Source organism: Rhinichthys klamathensis, unplaced genomic scaffold, assembly GCF_029890125.1.
Source record: "Rhinichthys klamathensis goyatoka isolate OS25496 unplaced genomic scaffold, OSU_Roscu_1.1 h1tg000235l_1, whole genome shotgun sequence".
Classification (NCBI taxonomy): Eukaryota; Metazoa; Chordata; class Actinopteri; order Cypriniformes; family Leuciscidae; genus Rhinichthys; species Rhinichthys klamathensis.
Window position 1 is genome coordinate 793,882 of NW_026606758.1, and position 23,736 is coordinate 817,617.

At 36.2% G+C, this 23,736-nt stretch overlaps 1 protein-coding gene across 3 annotated transcripts in view; it reads left to right on the forward strand.

The window, feature by feature from the left end:
- atrnl1a (attractin-like 1a) overlaps positions 1-23,736 on the forward strand; it is a 261,486-nt gene that overhangs the window by 129,937 nt on the left and 107,813 nt on the right. For all 3 annotated transcript variants that reach the window (XM_056265511.1, XM_056265510.1, XM_056265509.1), the window contains 4 exons: positions 6,834-6,886; positions 15,410-15,504; positions 15,930-16,008; positions 17,649-17,806. In XM_056265511.1, the coding sequence (XP_056121486.1) occupies positions 6,834-6,886; positions 15,410-15,504; positions 15,930-16,008; positions 17,649-17,806 (385 nt within the window). The remainder of the gene's footprint in view (positions 1-6,833; positions 6,887-15,409; positions 15,505-15,929; positions 16,009-17,648; positions 17,807-23,736) is intronic.

Consider the following 23,736-nt stretch of genomic DNA (forward strand, 5'->3'; position numbering starts at 1 on the left):
CCGAGCTGAGGCTACACTGTACTTCACTCTTATCACTAGGTACTGTAAAAGCATTAGGCATTATCAAATTGGCTTCTTATCAGCTCGCTTAACCAGTAAGACTTAGTTCTGGTCGACCAATTTCACCGGTTAGTCCATCTCAAAACCAGCATAAAACAAAATAATGGAAACTTGTGTTAGTATTTGTCACTCATGGGCAGACTTGTTATTTGCACACTTTACAATCTACTTTAGACTGGATTTATAATGAACTAGAATGATATTTTATATACCTGATATTTTATGAACTAGACTTTTATATATAAAACCAATGGTAACATGAAATCATAAAAAAAAAAAAAAAAACTTTAGTTCAGCTTAGTAGCCATATTTTTTGTTGTCCACCTGTTGTTGCATACAGTCACCAATAAGTTTAAGTGACTAGCACTCACATATACTTTCACATCACCATGGGAACCGCTGAAGTGATTAAAGACAGTGACTCACCCAACCCGAGCGATGGCAGCCCGAGCTGAATCACATGTTTTTGAGCACATAACACTGCAACAACCTTCCTTCTCTGATAATCATGAGAAGATTAAGTCTCAATCTTAATATGCTTTATGGAATTCATCTGAATATGAATTACTTTTTTTTAAAATCAGACTTGTAATAATGATGAAACATGCAGTATTTGTTGGACACAGATGGATCCATCTACTGGAAAAAAAAAATCCATAGGAAGATTTATCTATATTTTTGTCTACCTCACCCTCTCTTTCTCCATCCATTTAATTTCCACGTTTCCTGCTCTAACAGGTGTGTTCTCTCAGACTTGTTGATGCAGACTACATGCAGAATTGTAAATGGATATGAAAATGTATCTGCTCTGATTTTGGTTTGTATTTGGGTCTGAATGTTTATGTCTGGAGTTCTGGATCTGCATGTCTATTTGTGCCCCATTTCATCTTCAGATGTGCCTGTTTCTGTGTACAGTTAAATGAGCCGAGTAAGCTGTCCCCAACAGCTGTGAATAGCTGTGTGTTTTGAGGGACTGTTTGCCCTATTTGCTTTTCTCTTTGTTGATAACATGCCTACTGCAGTTATATTGTACTGCTAACACAACCACAAAACATTGAAACATACATAATACTTGTTCTATGCACTATTAATCAGTGTTGTAACACTACTTTTAAAAGTAACTTTCCCCAACACTGCTATTGATGGCATTTAGTAAATGTAACATCAAACTGTCAACACTGGAGTAGGTTTGATGATTTCAGTCAGACTAAAGCGCTTGCATGTCATTTTAAAAAGACATGAATGCTTTTGTCCGATTGAAATCAAACTTTTGATCAAGAGTGGATGCAAACACACTTATTGATGCTCGTGTCTGAATGGGAGCAAATTCCTGTATACCAAGATCACATGGAAAACTATTTCAAAGGCTATTTTAGCAGAAAAAGACAATCTATAAGGTGTAATCTTATTTGATTGAAAAATGCTACTTCAACTTGAGTTTCAAGATACTAAAACATAATAAATACTTTCAAAAGAAAGACTCCTCCTGCAGGTTACATGATTACACCAGTAGGTGGCGACAAATGACTCTCTTTATGACTGAGTCATTTGAATCATTCGTCAACTGATTTGTTCAAAGCTGCTACATCAGGAAATGAAGGACAAAAGTAAAGATGAGTGAGGTTTGGCAATATACTTACTAGAGTTCAATTAAATACCATTTTTACAGCCTATTTTCTTAAACTCCTTAAGGGAAATAAAAATAGACACAAATTAGGAACTTGTTGGCAGTAAGAGTTTAGAACTGTAGAGATCATTTAAATGCATAGCTAAGACTATTATCTGACACTTGATTGCAGACTTTGGTATATTGGCTTGTTTGTGACATTAATATCCCTTCTTAAAGTTTTACTCTGAAATCTAAAGCAGGAAACATTAGTATTTATTTGCTCTCTTGCACTGCTTTAAAATCTGTTGTCTTTTTTCTATGGATCTGTAGGGTCACAGTTCACAAATGTTTTTGTTTTTTTCAGTACTATTTTGAAAGCCGTCAACCTGGCAAGGCAAGGAATTCAGCTAGTGTTATATATAGAGAGAGTGAAAGAAAGTGAGTGACTCTCTAAAATCTGTGAGACTGTGAACAGCAAGGTCTCTTTCAAGGTTCTTTTCTCTTTGTTGCTTTGTGTCTTTGTTTGAAAGCGCAAGGAAGGGCGAGAGTCAGAGAGTGTGAGAAAATAAAATGAGAGCGAAAGACGGATCAAGAAAAAGAGAGGAAGCTAGCAGGTGGCCCATAGCCTGTTTTAGCCTGTTTTCTGTAATGAGCTGAGCTGTCTGTTCAGCACGGCGGGAGAGACGGAGATGTGGTACTCGTTTAGAAGCTGGTGGAGGACGGAAAGGTAGTGCTGTTGGAGCAGTTCATGTAGACAGACTTCCTCTCAGCTGAATTCTCCTTATCTGGATTTTGCATTGGGGTGCTGATGTTAGTCTGCAATATGTATGTGATGCAACAGATTTTCAGTTAGACAGTTCAATGCACCATGAAAGTTTTGCAAACACTTGATTACCCTTAATATTTTTTCATAGAACAACCTGCATAATACAAATATTAAATAGCTACACAACTGAATTAAATAAATATACTGAGTGTGTGTGTATATATATATATATATATATATATATATATATATATATATATATATATATATATATATATATATATATATATATATATATTCAGCAAAACCATTAGGTGCCATCCTTCCTCAAGAAGATGCATGTTATTTTTAACACACTTGTTATAAACTCAAGACATGATAATTAAGTGGATAATTAAACACATTCAGTTATCACCTTATGTATTCTTTTATATATTATATATTCATCTTATCAGTTCATCTGAGAGTGCTATGCACCCTTTGTAATCTTATTCAAGATACTATAACATAATAAATACTGTCATAAGACTGTATTTGTCATTGTGGTTGTTATGTGGACTTGTCAGTCTCTCTTTCTGCAGTATACATGGTTACTTCAGTAGGTGGCAACAAATCACCGTCTTTTTGAGTAAGTCATTTGAATCATACATTCAAACGATTCATTTAAAAACATTCGATATCGACATCACTCAAAAGATTTGTTCAAAACCCCCTATTCCTTCAGGAAAACACCCATGTTTTGTTTCTGCTTTAGCATAATTTCAAAATATTTTCACTGGTAGAACAAAAACAACAAAACGTAAAGTTATTCATTATTGACATCTTGTTTATTGAACTGTTGTGTACTCTCTCTCTATCTATCTATCTATCTATCTATCTATCTATCTATCTATCTATCTATCTATCTATCTATCTATCTATCTATCTATCTATCTAATGCTTTCAGACTTTGCTTATTACTCATCTTTTTATTATCATGTTTAATAAAGTGTAATGTCTGGCGTTTTATATATAGTAGCTAAGCAGCAGCATATTTCCCTGTTCACCACATCTACACTCATCTTGTAAATGTTTGTTTCATTTCAATTTATTATCCCTTTTTATAATGTCGAGTGTTGTGTGTGTTTGTGTGCTTGTGTGCTTGTGATCCACGAGGAAGCCACTATTTAATTAGACAGGCCCTCCTGAGGAGTACTCAAGCGAGAACGTTTAAACCCTGCGAGCAACAATTGCGTATGCTTTTGTGAGACACGCACACACAGAGCTGTCTCAGTGTGAAATGTGGCACTCCGAGGATTTATCTGCTAATTCAGTCTCCTGCGAGCAGGCGCCACACACATTCTGTTTATTTAGTCAGGGTGAGGCTCTGTTACCGTGTGGCTAGAAGGATCAACACAGGGCAGTTGGTGTACCACACTCTTCCCCTCCTCTCTCTCACCTGTTTCTCTGCTTTATTTTCAAACTAAGAGAGCAGGACTAGACAGATATCTAGAGGGCATGCCCACTGTCTGACACCTGCTGTTTTCATTCTCCATCCCTTTATTTGTTCTCTCAGTCCCTGTCTTGTTATGTCTTTCCCTCAAACTTTTTCTGGACCTCATGTTGTGCTGGACTGGGTGCACTTGCTGTAATCTGCTGTCATTCAACAGCAAAGAGGTCAATCATACCTGGAGAAAGCTTAGCTATCTCTTAGCATTCCCATTCATCTCAATGGAAGTTGCTCAGCTGGCTGGCGCAGGACCCCCGAAAGTATGGAGACATTTAGGTTTTTTATTTTTTATGAAATAAAAATACAGGAAAACAGCCTCAACAGTGGGGTATTGTATGGTTCACTGCAGTGTAAAACCAAGGAGAAGTTTTCAAAGCAAGCAGAAGTTGAAGAGAATTAGAAATATTTGAACTATAATGAAATGTTTTGTTAAGCGTAGCACAGTGTGTATGGTTGTCCCACTGTGCTTGGTGAACACTCAGCATTAAAAATGTTCCTCTGGAATTATATTGTTATTGGAGCCCTGGAGGTTTTTTCTGTTTCTTCCTCTTCGTTTTTTATCCCCATTTTTGCCCTTTTTATGGCTGTTTATATCCTGAGGTGGTGTCATGCAAGATTCTACCTTCCCGCAGAAGGGGGAGGGTGCTTTTTTCGGTGCCTGATTTGAAATACTACAAAATTGCTTTGACACATGTTGTCTTAACTATAAATATACTTATAGTCTCCCTAGTCAATAATCTTATCCCTTAATACTCATCTTCGATCTCCAAAATTCACTCACGCCAGCTCCGAGATTAACTCGTTCAATTTACCGAGGTAAACACTGCTCAATGGTGTCGCTCTTTACAACGTCGGACACTTTAGCGGTAATTAATATGAGCCTTTTGCTTGACTATGTTATCAAACAGCTAATAATATTACACAAACCATGTTTCCGTTCACCATGTCAGAGTCAATCAGCTGTCTTCTAAAAATCTGCATCCTTACAAACGCTTTGAACAACTCAGAACGTCAGTGGAGAAAGCCATATAGTTCATCATAACATCGTAATATACGCCATACACCCGCCATATTGCTAAATCTACCCGATTTTTCATATCAATGAAATAACCTGGCTCCTCTCGAGACTCCCCTGCTAGTTCACTGTTAATGATATGTTAAAGCCTGCCAGCACATTGACGTGATTGGTTACAAGGTAGTTTGTGATTCATTAGTTAGTTTCATAAATAATTGTAAACAAAGTTAAAATGCATATTAAGTCATATCTACACTCCCAATTGAAAGTTTGTGGTCAGTAAGATAAAAAAAAAATGCTGCAATAAATTGATAAAGTGTCAGTAAAGACATTCATAATCTTATAAAATAAAATAGATGCTGAACTTTCTTTTCATCAAATAATCCAGAAAGAAAAAAAATCACGGTTTCCACAAAACAGTTAAGCAGCACAACTGTTTTCAACATTAATAATATTAAGACATGTTTCTTTCTCATCATATCATCATATGACTTGATCATGTGACTGAAGACTGAAGTAATGGCTGCTGAAAAGTCAGTTTTGCCATCACAGTTATTTTAAATTGTAATACATTTCACAATATTACTGTTTATACTATTTTTTAATAAAAAAAATAAATGCAGCCTTTCCTTTCCTTCCTTGTATGATTATGATGCAAGACTCTTTCTCAGGCCCTCGGCCACTTCTCCACTTCAAAGGGCAATTTGATGATTAATCATGCGTGTTTGCCCTGCTGGTCCGTCCATCCATCTGTGTGTTTATTGAGTTCTGAATCCACACACATGAACTCACTGTTTCTGTAGCATGAGGTGAATAATAAACACTCAGTGTTTACATGCCAGTAATGAGTGTTTGCTTTAAACTAAACCAGACATGCCACTGTGTTCTCTCGCTCTCGCACTCGCACTCTCTTTGTCTCTGTCGTCCTCTTATTTAGAGTTGGTACAGCGGTCTTTTTCAGTCATGACTGAATATACGGATATCAAGAATGGTCATTAAAAATAAATGTGCTTCACAAAATCTTATCTACTACACCTTTGCCGTTGAAACGAGCTTCCAGATTTTCTTTTCTACAACGAAAGCTTAGGCATTACTGTAATCCTCTGTTTAAATGGATGCATGTTTCTTATACGCACAGAAACAAAACATCATTTGTGCTGTATATTCCACTCACACAGGGTTTTGCTCATCTCTCTGATCCTAAGAGTGTCTGTGATAGTTTTGCTTTTGGCACAGAGTAAAGGGTTTTGTTTGGTTTGTCAGTCTGGATTGATCAGAAATGTGGTCTCATCCTCCTCTTCAGGCCTCAGAGGAGCGGGGCACCTGACGGCCCGTCCACTATAATCATCTCAAGCATGGCTAAGAGTACACTACCTGCAGCATAGGGAGAAATCACCATAAAAACACAACCACACAACCATTTATGGTCCCACAAACCAGCAACACTCTCACATGTTTTTTTCTGTGTTTGGAAAAAGTATCTTATACTCAACAAGGCTTCATTTATTTGATCAGAAATAAAGTTAAAACATTTAATATTGTTTTCTGATAAAAAAAAAAAGTAATTTATTGTATTTTATTTTCATATATTTATTTCATTTACATTTACATTTTTTAAATCTTGCTGTCCTCAAACTTTTGAATCTATTACTAGTGATATTTATTACATTTTTTTCATTGTGATCGCAGCACATTTTAAAACACATTTATAAAGAAATAGTTCAAACATTAATAACTATTGTCATGTGTTGTGTTATATGCCTATAGTAAATAATGATTTAAGTACAATTCCTCACTTCCTCTGTTGATGGGTGAAAACTAGTTTCCAAATCTAGTTTGTTTGTTAGTGTGTCATATCTGTAAACAAAATGTTCTTTCTGTTAATTTACTGCAGATGTGATTCCGAAAATCGCTACCTTGGAAACCCACTTAGAGGAACATGTTACTGTAAGTAACCCTTTCTCTGTCTCTTTCACACACACACATAGGGATGGGTGATATGGCTAATAATTATATTTTGATATTTTAAAACCGATTTATAATGTTATTATACTGTGTATTTGATCTCTTTTTATGCATGTTACCCAAAATGACAAATTTTTAACAATCATCAGAGTTGATTCAAAGTGTAACAACTAATCTAATGGCACAGCTCTTAGGAAACTTAACGTCCTTAAGATTTTTGCAATTTTTACAATGTTGACAGTTGCGTTCAGTCGCTGTTCACAGTTGCTGTTTAAAATCTGCTCCAGTCGTTGTAAACAGTCTGTAAGTGTGTTCAGTTCAGTCTTAGAGCGCTTCAGCTAGTCATTAAGTCCCCGGCATAAGCCCGATAAGGATGTGTACACTAGATGTGTGTGTTATGTGTGATTGACTCTTCTTTGTGGACCGTGTCCCTAAATGCAAAGAGCTTAGCCTAAAGCAAAACACATGTGCTGATGTTCTGTTGATGATGTTAGAAAATGGCTTGCTAATGGAAAATGATTGGGGTAAAATATGACAGACATTCACTCTCAGACATTAATCTGTTATCCTACCTGAAGGTTGGGGCTTCAGTTCCATTTTTATAGAAGCAGAAGCGACCCAGCATGTCCTTAAGCCACAATCACTGATTCTGACTTAAAGTGTCTCAAACAAATATCTGAAGGTCAGAGAGTGCAGTTGGCAAGCAGTCAGGTCTCATTCCTGTTCCATACATCTGCTGCTTGAAAATGCAGTACAAGTGTTTACGCACAACTTCCTATGTATTTTGAGGGTAGACTGGACTGACTTTTTGATTGGTCTCTATCTCTCTCTCTCTCTAAAAAGCTTTTTACTTTTGAACAAACATTTGAACTTCATGTTGCAAATGTAAAAGTCAAAAAAAATTTGGAAGCAAAGCCTTGCATGTTCTTGAGTAATTGTGGAGTTCTCCTATCTAAACAGTTTAAGCATAATCATAATAATTTCCTGATGCAAATATCATGTTAGATATAAATTATAAAATGTTTTCCTTTGTTTTTTATACGGTAAACATTTTATTTTATTTCATTTCATTTTATTTATTTATTTTTTCATAATGAAAGCATATATTAGACTGTTTTCACAAGTGCTATTGATGCATGTTCAGAATGTGCATCAGTTAAAAGGTTCAAAAGTATTATGCACCCTCTGTTTTTTACATAATTTATTACAAATTTATGGTAGTTTAAAAAAAAAAAAATTTACTTCTAGGAATTCAAACCCAAATCCCTTGAGCACTGTCACTCTTACATGTTGTGAGCCTGTGCCACAGCACAACTCCAACATATATTAATTATTATAGGATTACAAGCAAACATTTTGAAATAATCCTTAATGTTTGTGTCAAAGCTGGATGTGCTTTGTATCTCTAACTCTCCATGTTTAGCATTCTCTCTCTGTCACAAAAAATCTCTGTCTCGCACGCAAGCAGTGTAGTTTTAGTTTATATTCAGAGCACTAGATGGCAGCCTTACAGCTCCAGTATGTGTCCAGTTGTCACGATTGACACAAGCACAGAGTGGTCATAACTTCCTCACCCGACCACAAAATAGGAAAAAGAAAAGAAAATGACACGGCCACAGAACAGAACCATCATCTTCAGGAGCAACGGACATGGGTTCCCCTGAAAATGACCGTGTCTACACAAATGTCTCAAGACAGCTGGAAAATCTTTTTAAAAGCCTGTTCTAAATGATTGCTGTTGTCACTACCACTTTCCCAGAAATGCCACCAGACCAGACCAGATTTGACAAACCAAACCAGGCTTATGTAAACAGCCCTCCAATGCCACCAATGAATGTTTTTAAAACTAAGCTCCATTTGATTACAGAGTCTCAGATAAGCAGAGCACATCCAGACAGCCAATTTGTTTTAATGCACAACATCATCAGTAGGTGATCTATTCTGTTCTTCAATTTGTGTGACTTCAAACGAGCTTCTAAACTCATCTTTTCTTTGGACATCTGAGGTTTACTCAGACATTTGTGTTATCTATTACACTACAAAGGTTTCAGTTAGTAAGAACTTGAAAAGGTCTTATGGCAGAAAGGTTCTCAGTATTTGGATTAATCAAAACACATAGGAGATGACTGTGTGTCAAAAGCACGTTTGCCAGGCTTTTTATGAGCAGATCAGACTCTCATTCCCTGTATATAGGAGGATTTATTACCAATGCATTATTTATAATTGACCTCCCCTCCAGTCTCTGCAGCACAATACTGTTATATCACTTCACGATTGATAGCGCACTGCATCATATCCTCCTGTGGTCAACAAATCCTTCCATTATCCTCGCTCTTTCCAGCTGAAATGAAACACGCATTACAACGCACATTCTGATGGGATGTGCTGTTGTAAAATGCCGATAAATACGCGTGACCGTAAATTCTATAGGGATAGTTCACCCAAATCATAAAAATGCTCTCATCATTTGTTTGCCATCATGTATCAAGAAGATAATTTGGGAAAATCATTTACACCATTTTTGTCTATACAATGAAAGGGGGTCCAAAACAAGATTGGACCCTGTTGATTTTCATGAACAAAAACAATAATAAACGAACAACAACAACAACAACAACAAAAGTAATCTTTTGAGTTTCACAGAAGTCAGTCAGTCATACAGGTTTGGAAATTGCTTGATGGTTAAGCTTGTTGTTTTATTGAGTTATTTATGAACCGCCAAGTTTAGGTTTTTTGAAGTTTTAACGTATTTTTTTCATGTAAGTTAGGCTTGTCTAAGCCATGGGCTTTACACTTTAGTTTTTTTTAACCTATAATTAAAACACACAGGTAGGCAATGGCATAGTTTTTTTTTTTTTGTAATGGCTAACTAGATGTTTGTTTTTTGATACAATAAATTGTAAACGGATACTTTGACTGTCTGTTGCTATGGTTACTCACAGCTAATGTAGCCAGCGCATTTATTTATTAATTTCGAACGGTAAACAGTCAGTTTCACCAGAACTCCTTTACTAGGTGTCCTCTATCACTTTTTAATGGACTGAATTAACTGAATTATATTTCTTTTGCAAATTAAAATGACAGAAATAAAAAAATATATAATATTGATAACTATAATAATTTCATTTTACATTTTACAAATTACAATACTAATACATTCTTCACTTTCTTTCAAACCCTCAAGCTTAAACCTACTGGATCAAACCTTGAGCTTTTATTTCGGTGGAATATTGGTCAAATGCTGTAAACTTCTGTCCACAAACATATTGTAAATTGTGCAAATGTGTAAGTAAAGTGAACCTGGTGCACGTTGCGTTCCCAAAATGCACATTAAACTCACATCACGTGGTGTAAGGCATGGCTGGTTAAAATAACCTTTGTGCTATCTATGATTGTTACACTCGAGTTCAGATTAAAGCAACTGTTCTTTTCCATTTCATGCTCCTTGTATGGTGTACTAAACGCTAAAGTGTACACTGCAGCTGGCCTGCAAACTCTCTCACAGACAAACACGTATAAACACACACAGCAACCACAAGCAGCACCTCACGTTCCCAGCATCCAGCTGTTATCTCTTACTAGCACTGTTCCCTTCACTCTGTCAGTGTGGATTTCATCACACGTGTGCAACGATTCAGTGGTCCAGCTTCGAAATATGTGGGGCGGACACACTCGCTAATTTGACCAATTAAAGCCATGAAGAGAGGCTAGTTGGAGCGAGACAAGTCTGACTCCCTAAGGGAACGTCAGTGACATTTACCCACAGAGTGGGATTGATGTTTACGCTTCGTCTTTGTAACAGGCTAATTCAACCAGCCTTGAACACACTAATGTCTGTTATCACAAGGAGAAAAATCAAGGCCCATCAAACATGATAATACTAATGATGACGATAAATGCAAGTCACCGTAACTGTAATTGAATGTCTCCTTCACTATCATAATGGATAGATGTTTATTACAGTATAACCTCCAGTGTGATCAGGGTCATGTTTCAACTGCCATATACATGACGAATGTTATACAGTCAAAACTGTCATCAAACTGTTGTCTTTATCAGACTAGAGGTCATATTTACCATGTTGTACCAATGGTGACTCAAGTATTTATTTATTTTTTGTTCTTCCTTATTGTAATGGGTACTTTTAGCTTTGCTTCAGAGCACTACATTGTTATTAACATTGTCATTTTTGCTCCATTACTTTTCAGAAAACATATAAATCCTTGTTATTTTGAAATTAGAAAATCGAGACCTGCTCTGAAATGTGATAGTGGTGTCCAGTTTATGAGCAAATCATTCTTTTAAGCCAATTCTTTTCAGTGAACCTATTGAAACTGTTCACAAATAACATTGAACTATTCTTTCACAAATTGGATGGATCCGTTTACAGCTGTTCTCGATTCTACAGCTCTCTGGTTCCATGATCCAGCCAACAACTCACTGAATCGGGCACGTCTGGCTCTAAATGAACAAAACACAGAAAAGAAAAAAAAAGCTCTGAAATTTTTTTATATTTGTTTACAATTTTGTATATACAATTTTGTTGTTTACACACTTATGAGTAAGCTCAACAGATATTAAAAGTTTAATCTTTTGATTAGTATACGACAATGAATTAAGTTTTTCATTTAACGTTTAAATCGGCAGATTATGTATATTTAATGTTTGCAGTAGTAGTACTGGTATCATGATCACTAATGTTTGGGATCAGTAAAAAAATGTATTCAGTTAGGATGCATTACATTTATCAAAAGTTGTTTAAAAGATTTTTGTTTCAAATAAATGCAGTTTTTTTAACTTTCGATTCATCAAAAAATCCTGACAAGACTGTTCAACAGCCTTTTTTCAACATTTATAATAATATGATATGTTTCTTGAGCGCTAAATCAGCATGTTAGACTGATTTCTGAAAGATCATGTGACACTGAAGAGTAGTGGCTGCTGAAAATTCAGCTTTCACATCACAGGAATAAATTACATTTTAAAATATATTAAAAAAGAAAACAGTTATTTCGAATTCTGATAATATTTCTCAATATTTCAGTTTTTATTATATTTTTGATCAAATAATGCAGCCTTGGTGAGCATAAAATACTCAAAAAATCGTATCGACCCCAAACTTTTCAAAGATAGTTTACTTTCACTCAAATACATGATTTGTTAAAGACAGCTTTGATTCTCTTAACATTGATCCAAAAAATGATATTTATTCCTCATATACTGATTTACGGCCAACTTTCCACTGGCTGAATCAAAGCCATAACTACTGCTTCAGACATACTCAGATGAGTGTCCCAGACATCCTCAGGTCCCTCATCAAAAACTAATCACTAATCAGGCATTCTGCCTAGACGGCTAAACACTTTTAGTCAAGCTACAAAGTCACTTTTTATTTGGACATCTAAAGCCCATCTTATTTTCTTAAGATAATTGTATTGGCTTTAAGCCTTAGATGTAGATATCTTCAATCGAGACCATGTTAAAGTGCATGGGGATGAATTACGATGTTCTTTACTTTCATTGCATTTTGGCCATGCCGATGTTATGGAGAAGAAATTGTCATTATGATGATAAAGCTATGATCTAATCGATCCAATACCTCTAATGTCAATAGATTCTGTCTTTATGCCTCTTTATATAAGTGCTTTCAAATGTCACTGTACTGCAAACAGTCGGGTGTTAATCTTGGATAGTGGAAATGCCGGTTGATATTATATTCAGATTTTTTGTCACACCTCAAAGATAATATTCAAGCAAAGCGCATTCAAGCGATTTACCAAACAGAAATTTTGCATGTCATACATGCACAGTGCATCCTGCAGAAATAGTGTAAGTCGTAGCTGTTCCAGACATGCACACTGAGTTTAATTTAGATCATACCTTTTGATACACATGATCAAAAAACATTTAGCTATATCATTCCTTCTAAATTTGTAAACATGAACATATAATATGGTTAGCTAAATCATGTGCTTTTGTTATGCATACTTGTTTGTCTTCGGTGCTCTTTTACTTCATTTCAGCTCATTGCATTCAAAAGGACCGTGTGTATATTTAGCTTCAACTTATTATTTAAGCCAGTGTGCCATTTTCTTTCCTGCTTCTAAAAAAGATGACTCCAGATGTCCCTAACTCTCTGCAGTTCTCATTACCGCCAGCAAGGTGTTCCAGAATTGAGGATGATAACATTTATGGTAGAAGACATTAAATAAAATACCTAGATCCTGTTTGCCAGGGATGGCTTTCTGTTATTGCTTCATTTCAGATCTCTGAACTTGGAAATGAAATGTGTTCTGCAGGATGCTTAGAGGAAAATGCACTTTGGCTTGATGAGACTGTTATTTGAGATTCCTGTAATGCTTTATTGAATTATGTATTGTAAATAAATGTGTGCATTTCGCAACCCGAGCACGTCATAAGACGATGATGTTGTTGTCGGTTGTAATCAGAACGTCCTCTGTTGGCTTCTTATGTATGTTTAATTTTATCAGATGATGGTGAAAATATTCTGGAGTTCAAGAAAGGTTAATAACCTCATATGTTAATAATTTCATTCCTCTGAAATAGAATAGTAGCACATGTTTTCATACAATTTCGTTTGATTAAATTACCACAGAATAACAACATTATTTAGTGTTCTCTGATTTCAGTCTAGGGGGAATTTGATTTACTGGCTAAATTTGTGCAATTAATTGGCTTATTATAACCGAATTACAGCAAAAATGTTGGAAGCAGTGGAAAAATTACACAGCATATTGCTATTTATGTTCATTTCATATTTGCATTGTCCTTTGTGAACTCCTTGACACGCATTCACTCATGCACACATATAAATACATGCAGTCATGCAAGCGAACACCGATGCACACTCAAAAGTATTAATATCATCACAGCAGGAAGTGTAAGAGAGTGGGCAATACATAGATTTAAGTGTCCTCTCAAGCCCCATAGATATAACTACGTGTACTATATCCTATAACGCAAAACAGCCTGTTGATCTCCCTCTTTGATTTTCTGCTCTTATTTTTCCCCTTCATGGAATAGAAAAACTCTCTGAAGTTTGCCAAAGACCCTTATGGGATAAACATAGCTTTGCTGTGTACCTGGGGCAAAACAAGGAGAGGAAAAGCTAGCAATAATCGTTCTATTTCTGTGACAACGGAGGGTACTGAGTGGTCAGAGGAAGAGATAAGCTCAAGACGGACGCTTTGGTCTGATCTGCGGTAATTCTCCATCTCTCTGCGGTTGCGGAATGAACACGGCTATTTGTTGAACCTAATATCCTTTAGTTTCGCTCGCTTTCTGTGAACATCCCCCAATCTGCTATGGTTTAGTGTGCATCTGTTACGTCATGTGCAGATATGTAGAGATAAACATCTTTTGAACAAGGCCTGGAAGTTTTTCTTGGATCGGCGAGGGGTCAGAGACAGTCAGACTCTGTTTGTTAGATTGCAGCTGCTCATTTGAGGTTTGAAATTGATGTTTAAGGTTGATGATGTGTGCTCAGGGTCATGATGAGTTAGATTAGCAACCCGGTTGCAATAAATTGAACTCTAATCTCACACACACACACGCAAAAAATGCCGCAATTTCTTATGAAAAAACACTTAAACACTTTAATTTTCTCATAATATACATTGTACATAATCTCATCTCTCAAAGAGTCTGAAACGATTTGTTCGAGATTCAGTTAGAGCCCTGCCGTGGTGCTCAAGCCCTACCCGGCCCCAGCCCGACAAAGCATGTAATTTTTCAGCCCGAACCCGACCCGAGACCATCAATATCACTTTAAGCTCTCTGACGCGCTCTCTCTCTGGTGGAGAGCGGGTCAAAGTAGACGACGTTCACGGGCAGCCAATGAAGAACTTTGTCTGGCATTATGCAAATTTGTTACATTGTTACGTAAACGTTTGTCATGCACTTTTATCTTTAAAACATTTCAGACCTTTTACATTTGCAAACAGTTGTATTACACAATACATGAAAGGTAATATTCGAAATAGCATAATAGTGGCACTTTCAGTGCTTTAAATCTATAAAAGATTTTGTCGATTTATAAAAGGTCATAAATGATAACTAGAGTCCAGAATAATGTCAATGACAGTTCAGTGTTTTCTTCCATCAGCAGAGTTGATATTAATTTTTAGCCGCTGGACAATCAAATCAGTTCTCAGCCTTCCTCTGTCTGTTGCTATTTAATCATATGCCGTCTTCAAAATTGGATCGGACAAGGTGACCTTTAGTTGCTCGTGCAGATGTGAGCTGTCAAAAAGTCCTTTATCACAACTGCTTCTCTTTCCCAACGAGAGTTTGTGTTTAACTTTGAAGATTAGCTGTGATTGCCATGATGTTGTGATTTCAACATGACGTGAACATGAAGAATTTTTGCCAAGTTATCACTTTCATGTCATGTTAACAAATCTCATGATTTTTATGCTGGAACTCTTGGACATAAATTCTAAATACAATTTATGTTTTGTTTTTGTTTTTCTCCCACCTTACTAGATAATCTTCTGATAGACTACCAGTTCACCTTTAGTCTGCTTCAGGAGGACGATCAGCATTACACAGCTATTAACTTCATGGCGACTCCGGAAGAGGTCAGTGATCATGTGTTTGCAACAGGTTGTATTTAATTTTGAACTTGGTGTGTTTCCAAAAAAGTTCCCAATTTTGTGTCCTTAACATATGCAAGTTTCCTACAACAAGCTGTTTTCTTTTTCTTTTTCTCTTTTTTCTTTTTTGTTCACACTGAATGCAAAAGTGCTATTTGGCATAACTCGGTTATCCAATAACCTGATGGTTGCTGTACATTTATGTGGAGCAGAATTTTGAAACAATCAAGATTTCATTTTTTAAATCATTATGAGAATTAAATAATTTGTGTGGCATTATATTGTAACGCATTTTATTTATATTATAAATAATAAAAAAGCAGTCCACATTATTGTAAATATGGTAAAAAAAACTCTTTATTATCAGCTATTAATTAATTTTTTTTGTCTTCATGTTGTTTGTTTTTCAGACCAACAAGAATCTCGATATGTCAATTAATGCGTCTAACAATTTCAACATCAACATAACGTGGTCTATTGGCTCAACAGGTAAAGTATTTCTTCTTGTAATATTTCAGAATAAAATAAAAAAGAAGTCCCAAAAGAAATAATTTCTTTGTAAAATAGTTCTGGCTGAACATAGTAAGTATAGGACAGCCATGTGAGTCCATTGTCAAGGCATTCATAAAATGCTTTTTGATTTTAATTAAGATAAACAGACATTGCTCTTGCACAGAGCAAATGCGTAAGCGAAATAGATTTTCGTTTTGTTGCTGTTGAATAAACCTCTAGGACAAGCAGGTATGTGGAGAAGTGTTAAAGATCGTCCCGTAGGCGCAGATAAACCAGACTCCCAATGGTCACTAGAATAGTACAGATAGTGTTCGAGTGTAAGTGTCATTGTCATGAAAACTTATTTATAGAAATATTTAAGACTGAGCTCAAAAGAGTGCTTAATGGAAAAGTCACATTTTGAATTGCTATTAACTAAAAGAAATCATTTTTTTATTCTGTCATACTTAATGGAAGAGTCTCTGTATGGGTCATCTGGGAAACATCAATATAGACTGACTGATGTTCATGTTCATTTCTGGTTGGAGATTTACTGTATTGTGATAGACCATGTATTCACTATTAACTCTTTAAGGAGAACTCCGGCGCAAAATGAACCTTTGGTCTAATAAAACATTGGTACCTAGTCAACCGTTCTCTGAGATTTGTTTTCATGATAATCGAATGTAAAGAGTTTTAGCTCTAAAAACTGTTTAGCGTATAACGCTAGTAATGGGGGCATTTAATAAGTAAAAAGAAATCGCTAGTTTATACCACTAACAAGGCTCAAAAAAGCCCCACACGAACACAGTAACATAATGAGGGTCCCTACATGCAAAACGAAGCATTGAGAACTTTGTAAATGTACAGACCGTTTAATAAGAAGATAAAGATAAAGACAGTCCACTTCGTGTATACAGACAGGAGCCATCTTTGGAAAACAGTCTCGACTAATCAAACCACGAACGCCATTCATACAGTTCAGAAGTTCACTGAACTTCATACAGTTCAGCTCACTTAGCACGTCGTTCGTGGTTTGATTAGTCGAGACTGTTTTCCAAAGATGGCTCCTGTCTGTATACACGAAGTGGACTGTCTTTATCTTTATCTTCTTATTAAACGGTCTGTACACTTACAGAGTTCTCAATGCTTCGTTTTGCATGTAGGGACCCTCATTATGTTACTGTGTTCGTGTGGGGCTTTTTTGAGCCTTGTTAGTGGTATTAACTAGCGATTTCTTTTTACTTATTAAATGCCCCCATTACTAGCGTTATACGCTAAACAGTTTTTAGAGATAAAACTCTTTACATTCGATTATCATGAAAACAAATCTCAGAGAACGGTTGACTAGGTACCAATGTTTTATTAGACCAAAGGTTCATTTTGCGCCGGAGTTCTCCTTTAAATCTGTGCAAACCCTTTGAGAAGCTCTTAGAAGTTTCTAGGCATTTTCCTAATACTTTCACTATTGATCTTGTTGGCATTCGAGTACAGCTTCTTAGAATAGCATTATTCAGATGCTATTCAGGGTTGATCAGAATATTTATGTCATTTTTAATTATGCAGAGGATTTTGTATGCTGATGTTGTTGTTGGCTGACGTGCACTTTGCTGACTCTGTGTTTTGTGTCCCTGCAGCGGGTACGATCTCTGGGGAGGAATTCCCCATAGTGTCCAAGACTAACATCAAAGAGTACAGAGACAGCTTCTCCTGTGAGACATTCTCCTTCCTTGCAAATCCCAACATCACTTTCCATGTTTATGTCAGCAACTTTTCATGGCCAATCAAAATACAGGTAAGATCATATGCCTGATTTCTATTACCTCAGCCAGGTGTGCCCAAAACAGCCTATTCTTATTTATTAAGTCCAAAAAAAACTATTTTTAAAATATTGATTTATATGCGTACAGTACATATAAAAATTGGATTAATACACACAAAATGGCTTATTAGATATGCATGGATGAATGTTTTTTATATATGTTTGCATATAGTTTGCGAAAAAAAAGTTTCGTTCCAGCTCCATCCCTCAGTTTGAGGCTGCTTTTCTTCTTGTTTTATGCCAAACTGTTGATTGATGAGCTTTTTTATTTTGATATATTATATACAGTAAATTTGTAAAATGATTACATTTTTGTTCAGACTTTGATCAAAACAGCATCATGATCATCAGTATCTTCATCATAATGGACCACAACAACAAATTACTGTAAATATCATCCATGAAATTTGTTTTTGATTTCAAGTCAAGCTCTCTAAGCCCTCGTGTATAAATAGGGCACCGAGTATAAACCATTATGAATTGTGTTATGCAAAAATAATATGTTTAATGATCCATGAGTCCGCTTTGTGCTCATCAATTATTTTGGAGTGCTTTATAAAAGCGCTGACAAACTGTACAAAATATCTTCATTCTCTCAGCATTCTCATCTATGAACTGAAGAAGACCATTTTTAAATACTCGTGTACGCCAGTGTCCATTGCATTCTCTGTTTAGATAATTTGATAAATCTGTTTGTTTATCTGGTAAAACTTCACATTTTCGAGATTATGTTTGTTGTTATGTGTGGGGTTTGTGTCAATGAATTGATGTGCCTTTTCACAGGGTTCCTACTGTCATGGAAAGCCTGAAAAATCAAGGCACTATTAAATTTGTAAAGGTTTTTGGCAATTTCTATGTTGAATATACTGTATATTTCTAGTTATGACCTGCTCTCAAATATTCAATTGAATCTAAAATGTGCAGTTTATGAGTCAAATCTCTATACAATTATTTTAAATTACTTATCTAATACAAACAACTAGAAAAGTTTTTTTTTTTTTATTTAATGCTTTTGAACTCTCTTACCAAGCTGCTCACCAGGCTTTTGGTATTGTGAAATAGTATTGCAATTTAAAATAACTGTTTTATAATAATTTGAATATATTTTAAAATGTAATTTATTCCTGTGATGGCAAAGCTGAATTTTCAGCTTCCTTTACTCCAGTTTTTAGTGCAACATGATCTTTCAAAAATCATTCTAATATGCTGATTTGCTGCTCAAGAAAAATTTCTTATTATTATCAATGTAAAAAAAAAAAAAAAAGGTTCTGCTTAATATTTTTGTGGAAACCATAATTCTTTTTTATTTCAGGATTATTTGTATATAAAATGAAAAATAGCATTGAATTAGAAATATTTTTGATCAATTTATTCTATTCTTACTGAATAAAATAACTAATTTCTATTTCTTAAAAATTCTTACTGACCCCAAATATTTAAATGGTACAGTATATCCCTCAAAAAGTGTAGGAACTCTGCTGTTCCATTCCCGTTCTGCCTTACATATTAAACATAAAGGTTTTGGCCAGAACAGGTGGTGCTGCTTGTAATCGGGCCGCTGAGTAAGCCAACACAGTCATCAGTCTTCCCAGCAACCTTCAGTCAGATCCTGCTATGCCCTGCGTGAGAGTGCAACTGCACTGTGGCCTATTAGTATCAGTCATGTATTGATTGTGGCTGTGAATCATTCCCATTAATGCAGTTTTACCATACCCACATATAGATGAGATGGTAACACGAGCCCTTAATTGTCCTCATCAGGAGCCCAGTACCGCAGTCATCTATAGACTGATCTGAGTAACCTGAGAAGAACCGCTTCTCTGGCCCTGACCTTCATCACGTCTGATGGACATCCAGTCAAACTGCTTTCAAAATAAAATCATCTATCCCTCCGATTTATTGGCTTATTTGGTGCATAAAGAGAAAATAATATTTCCTCCTGCCAGCCGCAGTGAGCGATGTTGCGTCTTCCTTTTAAATTACTCTTTTATCGAGTAGAGAAAGAGACGAAGCTGCGCTTACTTTCATCTCAGTGTCTTTCAGTATTTGCTTATGAAAAGCTCATATTGTTCATACAAAGTGAGACTGAAAGATTGACAGCGACTAATACTCTAAATGTGTTTCCTATTATACTCGTCGTGTCTTGTGGCCCATGTGTGCTCACGCCTGTCAGTCAAGGTTGCGCGTGGTCGCGAGCATATCTAATACAAGGAGTATTTTATGTCTCATACTACTTCGTGTGGTTTAATAGTGTAGGTCAAGGCTGTGTGTGGTGTCCCTTTCACAGGCAATGTGCAGACACACACACACACACACACAGGAAGAAGCAAGCATGAGAGGCTGCTGTCAGCCCTGTGGCTGAAGTGAGCTTTTGACATACTAGTGATTGGTATCACAGTTGGAGTTGTGTGCTGCATTCATCACCATCAGTCTTCACTTTTCCACTGCCTGCAGTCACTCTCTAGCAGTCACTCACTCCTTTCACTCTCTTTATCTATTTCATGTCAGACACTGGCAGAGATTCTCCATTTATTACAGATCTCACCCCATGTTCAGTCTGTAAGAGTTGATCACACCAGTTGAATCAAATAAGCAGATGCATAAATACTTAGTCAGTTAAAAAAAAAAAAAAACGATTTAGCATTGATGCATTAAATTGATCAAATGTGTCATTAAAGACATTAATAATGTTACAAATTATTTCTTATTTCAAATAAATAGTTTTTTCCCTCAAACAATCCAGAAAAGTATCAAGGTTTTCACAAAATTTTAGGCAGCATAAGTGTTTTCAACATTGATAATAATAAGTTTCTTGATCACCAAATCAGCATATTATGAGTGCCAACAATGGCTGCTGACAATTCAGCTTTGCCATTACATTTTAAAATATTTTAAATAAAATAATAAACAGTCATTTTTAATTGTAATGACTTTTGAACAGTATCATATTATATTATAGTAATTATATTTTTTTAATTTAAAGAAAAATATTTAAGACAATGAGACTCTTAAGACTACAGATTTGTCTTTTATGCGATGTCTTTTATATTTACACAAACATTTCTATGGAGCCCCTAAAGAGAAAACATTATTGTAACATTTCAATGCTTTTACATAACATACACACACATTTCCTAAACCAGTAGACCTTTAAAAAAACTGAATATGTTACTGTGTTAGCTACAAAAAAAAAGATTAATCACATATTCCCAGCACTATTTGCACATGTGGTTTGCGTTAATGCTTGCCATTATTTATATCTCTTCCTATTAATCATGAATCTGTGCTCATGATGTAAGGTAATCTGGTTATCAGGTTTAATCCAGATCAAATACGCCCGGTCCTTCAGACTCATTAATGAGTAACAGTAGGAGAATCAGGATAGTCATGTGTAATGCTCATCTGCTCGGCTTGGGAAAGGCTACCCTGGTGATGACAGCATTTCCTGCCCTCGCTCTGCTCCCCCAGGGTTATCACTCCAGTCTCAGGATGACATCAGCTTAGAGCTGAGGGCTGGTTTGGGGTGCAGAGCTCAAGGGGATTTGCCTATCCTAGTGGAACAGACTTATATTTAGTTTGTCACTGTGGTCCTGTACCTCACCCCTCCAGCATTTTTCAGTCCACATCTACAGAGAGCTGCTCTGCTCACCCCTTTATTTAGTGCTTGCAAATGAGCAGAAATAGTTAACTTAATATTATGTTGAAGTTTAATATCTTGTTTTGGGTTGGTTTTAATCACAAATTAATCAAGTTTAATGTCATTCAGAAGAAGACTAATGACTCCACTGTCATTTATTGTCAATAATTGGATAATGCCAATAGCTGAACATGAGACCATATAAAACCAAAATGATGACTATTGCTGTTTACATAATCATTATATGCAACATCAGTGTCAATACCATCTTAAGTGTCTTATCTAACTGCAAAAATCCAGTTTGCAGTTTACTCTGGAAAAGAACTGCCCATTTAGACAAGATAAAGTTTGACCAACATGTAAAGTGAACAGCCACAGTGGAGAGGCTGTGGGAGTTTTCTGTGGGCATCTCTGAGACTGAGACTATTGATGCACCTCTGTTGTAATCTCAGTTTTCTTCCTTCATTTCTGTGACAAGGATTATCTCAAAAAGATCAATTAATAGGCTTTATTCTGAACGTCACATGAACAAACAGGAAAACAGGTCTCATTGCGTCCGCTTGTCTGAGAAAATGTTAACTGCAGTTCGAACTGATGGCAAAATGGACTTTTATGGAAATCAGCTAAGCCAGCTAGTTCTTTTTATTGTTGCCATTTTATTCAATTTAAATATCAATATGTTTGTGATTTAGAGGAAAATTAAAAAACGTTTAGACACTAATCTGAATATGCGATGGACATGGGTTTATGGTTATCTTTGCTTGCTCCTTTGAAGGCATCTTGAGTAAAACATCTCTATATTTAACAAAGCACATACTAAAGACATGAGCCGGAAGCAATACAACCTGTTTTACACAATACGGAAGTTTGTCGAACATAACCCCCATTAAAGTAAATTTAAAAGTATTTATAATATTCTGCTCTAATAATAGTCTCATTGTAGGCAGAAGCAGAGCTGCTGCATTAGATAGATTTCTGTGTTGTATGGCCATCTTGTCGCAGCCATTCTGGACCAAGGAATGGGGAGTGATTTGATTTTCTCCACACACATCTCTTATTTTCCCCAGTCCAGTAGACATCATTAAATAGAATGCCTTTAGTAATCTCATTTCTGACAGACAGTTTGTGGTCTACCTCAACCTCTGTCCATCTCTGACATAAGCGAGTCTCTTTGGATAACGGGTAAATTGAAACGGTTAGCCAGAAACACAGCGGTGCCATATTGGTTGATAGCTTTATCACAGCAGATTGGCTTTCATAGCGATGAAAGAGAATAGGTAAAGCTAAGTGCTCAGTGCTCCACAATACGAGAAGGCCACGACAGCAGAGATTACTTAATTTGCTGTGTCTGTTCTCACTTGTTCTCTCCTTTAACATATGGAGAGAGAATGGGGGAAAAAAGAGAAAATCTGGTACTGATGTGAACACTGACAGGGCAGAAATAACTTACATATTTGCTTTATTTGATCAGTACCTTAGTACACTCACCTAAAGGATTATTAGGAACACCTGTTCAATTTCTCATTAATGCAATTATCTAATCAACCAATCACATGGCAGTTGCTTCAATGCATTTAGGGGTGTGGTCCTGGTCAAGACAATCTCCTGAACTCCAAACTGAATGTCAGAATGGGAAAGAAAGGTGATTTAAGCAATTTTGAGCGTGGCATGGTTGTTGTTGTCAGACGGGCCGGTCTGAGTTTCAGTTACTGGGATTTTCACGCACAACCTTTTCTAGGGTTTACAAAGAATGGTGTGAAAAGGGAAAGACATCCAGTATGCGGCAGTCCTGTGGGCGAAAATGCCTTGTTGATGCTAGAGGTCAGAGGAGAATGGGCCGACTGATTCAAGCTGATAGAAGAGCAACTTTGACTGAAATAACCACTAGTTACAACCGAGGTATGCAGCAAAGCATTTGTGAAGCCACAACACGCACAACCTTGAGGCGGATGGGCTACAACAGCAGAAGACCCCACCGGGTACCACTCATCTCCACTACAAATAGGAAAAAGAGGCTACAATTTGCAAGAGCTCACCAAAATTGGACAGTTGAAGACTGGAAAAATGTTGCCTGGTCTGATGAGTCTCGATTTCTGTTTTTTTTTTTATTTGGCGTAAACAGAATGAGAGCATGGATCCATCATGCCTTGTTACCACTGTGCAGGCTGGTGGTGGTGGTGTAATGGTGTGGGGGATGTTTTCTTGGCACACTTTAGGCCCCTTAGTGCCAATTGGGCATCGTTTAAATGCCACGGCCTACCTGAGC